Source organism: Dermacentor andersoni, chromosome 1 (assembly GCF_023375885.2).
Source record: "Dermacentor andersoni chromosome 1, qqDerAnde1_hic_scaffold, whole genome shotgun sequence".
NCBI classification, from domain to species: Eukaryota; Metazoa; Arthropoda; class Arachnida; order Ixodida; family Ixodidae; genus Dermacentor; species Dermacentor andersoni.
Window position 1 is genome coordinate 138,953,951 of NC_092814.1, and position 7,064 is coordinate 138,961,014.

General features: G+C 44.0%; 1 protein-coding gene across 1 annotated transcript in view; it reads left to right on the plus strand.

The window, feature by feature from the left end:
- Nucleotides 1-3,459, plus strand: part of LOC126544350 (uncharacterized) — a 57,179-nt gene extending 53,720 nt beyond the window's left edge. The window contains exon 7 of the mRNA XM_050191638.3: nt 3,123-3,459. Coding sequence (XP_050047595.1) covers nt 3,123-3,201 — 79 coding nt within the window. The 3' untranslated portion in view covers nt 3,202-3,459. The remainder of the gene's footprint in view (nt 1-3,122) is intronic.
- The last annotated feature ends 3,605 nt before the right edge of the window (nt 3,460-7,064 follow it).

Sequence of the window (7,064 nt, forward strand, 5' to 3'; positions counted from 1 at the left end):
ATCACCTTGCATATTTCCGCACAATGCTTTCGTCATTACTGTTCAGTGGCCAGTATTGCCTTTTCAGTGGCACTGAAAAGGCAATACAGGCATGAATGTCAAAAGAGGCACTTGTAGGCAGGATAAATGCAAGATTACCTTGTTTACATGTCCATAGTTAGTGCTTACAAAGAAGCCAGGAAAAAATAAGCATTTCGTCTGAGGTTCCTCTCATTATGAAGCTGTTTACAATGATGAGAGCTAAATACAAAAAGTGTAGTCCTAATGAATGGACACGTTCTCCCAGTTGCAACTCATAGTTTAAGATATTGAGGGACTTCAATCGCACCTCAAATAGAAGTCCATGATCAATAAACAGTGCAGGAAGCCAGTATCACAGTTTTCATTGACAGTGAGTTGGCCCTAGGATATGATCCAGTTTGCATCTTCAATAAAATGGCTATTGATTGGCTACTATTGATCTGTAGCACGCATACAGAACAGCACGCAGTCCCATTTATGCCTTGGGCCTCACTTATACCATGTTAAAATTGTGGAAATACAACAGATTCATAAAACCAGCTCTCTTTATCACCTTATCTTAGGGAGGGACTTGTCAATGTTACAGTGCAGAGCACGAACATTTCCTTAGGAGAAGCCTTCCAGTTATTTATGAATTATATGGTAGAGATTCATTACCTCTTGAAAACTGTTCTGCATAACACTCGTGCTTCTTCACACATCTATCATAATCCGTCAAATACGGGATAAGTTGGGTGCTGCAGATAAATGGTTCTTGCAGAGCCTAAAGCTACAGCATCAACAGGTAGCTAAATTTTCATTCTTGATGTTTGGTCCAGTTCTCTGAAACATACACATAGAACTGAAACTGTTCAATCTGAGTACCAATATTAAATGTGTTATTTTGGGGCTTCAATGATTTGCTGAACTTGATGGAAAGTGAAGGACTGTATAGAAAAAATGGCTGTAAGGTCAACTATCATCATCTGCGCATAACCTTTCAGATACTGCACTAAATATAATCTAAAACACATGAAAAGTTTTTATAGAACAAAGTACAGCCACACTGGATCACACTAGCATCATTATCATATGTCACTGGTATGGCACTTCAACACAATGTGGGAACTACCATGGCTCGTACAATGCTCCGAAGGATACATTGCAATAGCGCAACTATGCTCAATGGCATTTGAACTGTTTCTTGCAATTTACATCTTCTAGCCATGCACTTATTCATTTATGACTTGGATGGTTGTGAAGCCTAAGTGCTTTTCTACCTAGCAATACTGCAAGCTTGTCTGCTGACACTAGCTGCACAAAAGAGCAACAGTAGCTTGTGCTCTAGCAGAACTTGAGGGCGGATTACAAGTTCTTGCCACACTATAGTTGAGAAATATGAACATACTCCCAAGCTTCAATATCTTAGCCGGTGTAAAGCTGCAATACAGGTACTGCACTTCCTTAATTGCACTGCTTACAGCTGTCAAACTATACCTCTGGTGCTATGCACATTTTGGGGATGGCAAGAAGTTCCACTAGACAAGGTATCAACCACACAGGCATTTAAAACATTGAGTTAAGGGTGTTTAAGACTGGCTAAACACAATTTGCCCCGTGGCTTGGATCTCGATTCCTTTCCCCTCTAGTGTCATTGACTGAAGAGCCACAACAGGAGTAGAGTAGCAATGCTTTGTTGTCTTGCCTGTTTACTAATAGCAAGAAACTACGCTCTAGCACTGTAGCATAATCAAAGAACAAAAGGTCAAGTTTATTGAGCAAGCTTGATCAACCAGCTCTCCAGTAGTCTGGGCCCCACGTCAGAGGGTATCGTCGTATGGTGTCATGATTACAATAGTGCATGAAGACTACTAGAGGCTGCAATTTCAGTAGAAGGTAGGGGATAACCTTTAATTAAGGGTAAGCCTTTGCTTTTAACAATGATCGCCAAATTTAATCACGATTTCCCACTTCTCCGCCGGTGCAGAAATGCCATCGTCCTTTTAAGATTGACCACATTACAAAAAAGTACGTACGTACGTACATGTCCTATACACTGCGGCTGGTCGCGTCGCAATCCCGTGTTACTCTAGTTTTAACGCCCGCGCAATACGTATGTAGCACACAACAATCGGTTTGCTCTGGCGCAGTTTTAGAAGACGATCGTCGTCGTGCTGTTTGCGCATCACAAACGCGTCACACACAACTCGATTGTGCAACACGCGCTGTTCCACCTTGCATCGCTTCGTTCGTGGTCGTGCTGTTTGCGCGAACAAACACGTCACACACGCAACTCGATTGCTCTGCGCACACCAAATGCCAAAACGCGATGTTCCACCTTCGTTCGTGGTCGTGCTATTTTGCGCATACACATTCGTCACACACGCAACTTAATTGCTCTTTGCACACACCAAGCGCGTCACACACACACACACACACACAGCTTCGATTGCCGTAAAACTCGCTGTTCCTACGCTCCCCTAGGGCGAAAAGTTACCTAGATATATAGTTCCCGTTGGCGCCGCGGGGGCGGCGCTGCAGTCGACCGGCTGCACAGGCGAGCGAATGTAAATGCGCTGCCCGGGCTCGCGATTGTCGTTTTCGTTCAGCATCGCGGGAACGTTCTTCGTCGGTGGTCGTTTCGCGCCGGCTCTGTTTACATTCTCGTTGCTGTTCCCGAAGAACGCATGTTGTTCTTCGGGTGTACGAACTATACGTGTCCGGCCCATCGATAACGCAGCTGTTTTTAGCGCCGATACCTTTTCTGCATATACACTGCGATAACTTTGACGTCACGCTATTCAAGGCGAGCGTTCTAATTTGTTCCCCATTTTGACATTTGCGCCGCCGCACTGCACCCGTATGGGTTTGTTAGAATTGCTAAGTCCGTTTCTGTTGCCGGATGCCGAAAAAACTACGGAAGGTTAGTCATATACAGCTTTCGCTGTAATATATGGAGTTCAACAACCATCGTTGTAACTTGCGCATTTAGACACAAAATTGTTTCGTTTCAAGCTTTTCGAGCATTGTATGTGCAGATAAAGCGTTGGAAACGTTCTGATATGATTCTGCGCTGGCTATTGAGCTTGAAATCCTTTATCGCTTTCTATCATTTCTACCAGGTACAGATCCTGCAAGTACTTCAAGACAGAAGCTGGATGCAAACGAGGAACCACGTGCATGTTCGACCACTGCAGATAAGAAGATGCAACGCCGTATTCCATTCAAGTCATTGAAATTTTCTGTCTCCATGCCACCGTCTGAACAATAAAAGAAAAATACGTGACAACAATGTCGCTTCACAGCTGAAAAACTGGGATATCTCAGTGCTCTTCAGTTCATTGTCCGTAGATCAGGTCATAGACCGTGGAAATATGTGGACAGATGTAAAATCATCGAGGGAATTTCTGACCACCAGGCCGTTCTTGTCTCAATAAATTTCCCGATTACTAAACAGAATTTTGTATTCTCTACATTTCCTGATTTCAGTCGCGCTGATTATGTTTCAATAATGGACACAATCAGGTGGCGTTGACGAATTTCTTGCGCTAAGTTCTACTTGTGATGTTACTGCATTAGTTAGTTATTTCGAATGCTTGGTTAAAAAATGTATTCAGTGTTTAATTCCATTAAAAACAAAGAAAAATATGAAAATTCCCTGGATGACGCGAGATATATTACATGCAACACGGCGTGTGATTAGGCTAAGGTGTAAGAGGCGCTCCGACAATTATACTCGTACAGCCATGCTAAGTTTCATTAAAACCAAAGAGGAGCTTAGACTGAAAATTAACTCGGCTAAGGATTTCTTCTGTGTGCAGCTGCAGGACCTACTAAAAACTAACCCACGTAAATTCTGGTCGTCTGTTTTACCGCGTGATACGATAGCTACTTCTATGGTCATTAACGATGTTTCTACTAATGATCCATTTCATATATCAAATGCATTTAAGGAGTATTTCCAGTTCGTTTTCACTCGTGACAACAACGTCGTCCAACCAGACACCATTGCTCGTAGTAACATGTCAATTAATGAAATTAACGTTACCGAAGAAAATGTCGAATTTAATTTTGAAACTTTATATTTAAAAATCTGCTAGCCCAGACAGCCTTCCGAACTTGTTCTTGGTACGGTACTCATTATGGACCTGTCGTTACCGTACTGTCATATTTCGCAAGCCTCCATTTCGAGACCTTCTAGAGAAGGGGAACGAGCAGCTGTGCATAGGGACGACTTTGGGATTCGTGATACAATAGGGCGGACTTCGAATGATAGATGCCTGCTACATTGTGACCATGTGCTGCTCATTCACATTCGCTTGGTAGCCTACATTAAACGGACTCTGTCGTTTCGTTGCAAAGCTACAAAACTGTAAGGTCCGTGACATTTTTTTCACGATTGAGTGCTTTCCGATCATTGTTTTCACCTTCTCGAGTCGACGGCGCGTAACTAAAAAATCCGGCTTTTGTGTAAAGCTGCTGTCTAGCAAAGCCACGTGATTGATTTGTAAACAGCGCAGGCAAGAACCATCTTCAGGCAGATCTTTAATCTCTGTTTGATTTCATTTTTTTAAAGTTCCTCCTCTCGTTTTAGCCAGAAGGTAACCGTGCAATGATTCACTGAAGTGTCTTGCACTCTCCATGGCTCAGTCAAGAATTTTACCGACGTTCATGCGCGCGACGTGGCAAGTGGGCTGACGCGGATGCGCGCTGAGCTGTCGACGATCGCAGTAGAGAAAGGGCGTCAAGGACGCAAGCGTTTCAGGGAATCGCGTCGGGGATACATTGGCAACTGCGTGCACAGAGGAATATTATCTCTCTGATTTAGTGCTCTGGTACGCCTAGCCGTTCCCGCACTGTATTGCTCGCAGAGAGTCCACCGAGACGACCTGGCCCGTACGAACAAAAGAAAATGGGCCTGATACTTCTGTTGCACGGCGTTCTTCTTTTGTACATCTGAGTGCAGCATGTACTTTCCTCTATCCTATTTGCATTTTTTTCACGTGCACAGCCATGTAAAACAAGTACGTAAGAAATCGTAAATGGTTCTCGAGGTATAGATCCTCTTGCACATGTTGTCGCAGTCTGGACACGTGCGCGGCGCTCTGGGACCACGGCGCGTCCGGCTGGCCGCTATACGGCCTGGCGGCATAGGTGTACTCGCACACGGATCACAGAACTAGATCGTTTGGCGGTTTCCTCTGCGCTGTACTAGCTTTTGAGGACGTTCCGAAAATATTCACGACTGAGCTTTTGAGTTACTCGGTTACTGCAACAGCACCAATCATTGTTAAGCAGAAAAGAAAACCATCTACCACTGGTGAGTCTCAATCAATCGGCATTGCAACGAAGGAAATGCGTGGGGAAATTCACATGAGTGCGCAGTTAATTGTGTTTCTATTCACATCAGATATGAAAGCAGCCTGAAAGCAAGAGGAAGAAGACAACATGAGGTGGCAGCTCAAGCTACATCCTCATCCTCGCATGTTGTTTCCGTCACTCCGCTTTTGTAATAATTTATGTGAATGTATAGTGTTAAACCTAGCTAAGGGTCAGTTGGATCAGCAGTTGTCCCAACTTTGAAGGTGTTAGCTAACGGTTCTCCCCAATGATGGCGCGCGGTTGTGGAACTTGCCCTGAAGCCTCACAGAAACAGCTGCGTGATCATGTTAGGATGGGATCATAAGTACAGTATACATGTGCGACAGAAATAAAGAATAAATAAGAAATTAATTTTTTTTTTGCCTTTGGCACAGCCTTTAGTGGGCGCACGCATACGAAATATATTTTTATTAAGATATGCTTCAGATTACGAAGAGTGCTCTGTTTGATGAGTCTGTTGCCTCGATTACTGCTTCAGGTGGAGAAAGGGGCAAAATTTGAAGTATGCACTGCCTGTGAATCAGTGCTGGGAAAGAAACTAACATTGCACCTTGAATATTCACTTCCTTTGGCGCTAATCTAAGGCTTCAAGGTCCGTATTCGCAAGAAAGTTTCTTACGTGGGAAAAGCCTCGTACCAATAGTTTCAACCGAGTTGTGAAGTTGGACCTGCTGTGTCCTTATGTGTTATAAAGCCTGCGACGTATTATCTCTCGTGAAGAATGACTCTGCATCAGAGGACGTGCCCACTGGTCCGGCTTGTATGTGAATATATGGTGCTTGATCATTTGGGGGACTGGGACGTGACGAGTAGAGGCATCTACCGCCAACTGACTTGGCCACAATAATTCTAGGACGATGGCTATGCCTGCTGACGGTATTTGATAATGCAGAGATAGCTGGTTCTACCTTTCTTAACCCCATGCCTTCTCCACCGCACTGTATATGAGCGAGTACAAGTGAAATAAACGACTTACCAACAACCCCGTGTTTCAGTCTACCGAGATGTTTTTTTTTTATGTGTTCTAGTCGTGCTGCTGATGTACTTAGCTTACATTATCCGGTTCAAATGGTAATTAGCAAATGTCTCGCAAATCTGTAGTGTAACTACTCAATTTTCAGATCTTTAAGTGACCAGCAAGGCGGCTGAATTTATTCTGAAGGAAGCACTCGATTATTCCGCCTGTCATTAGGTATTTTCGTGCATCTAAACTGAAATACGCTGCATGTATTTATGACAGTGGTCGGCGTTTGGCCACTAAGGAAACAAACGATGTCAAAGGTTACTGCCGGTTTCGGTGGTTTGGTTGCTTCAAATGCTTATTGTAATGTCTCTGCCAGTGAGTGATCAGGCAAGGGTTCCAACGGGAAATTGTGTTTATTGCCCGAAGCTTGCGGGCTCATGGTTACATCAGGAATCAGCGGTTAGCGCACATAGCATGACATTATAAGCCCTTGTGCGCACATGCGCACTAACAGCAGTCTGCTTATCAGGCGCGCTATCGCCGACACAACACTTATGATCGGTTTAGAAAATACGGCATTCTGAAGCTCGCACATATTTCTGAAGCTCGCGCATAGTTTTCGCGCAGCTTTTCTTCACGTCTAAAACAAAGCTCGCGATATTTAAAAGTGACCCGTATAACGGTCCATCTGGCCACGATAAACTAATTTAGGCCTTCG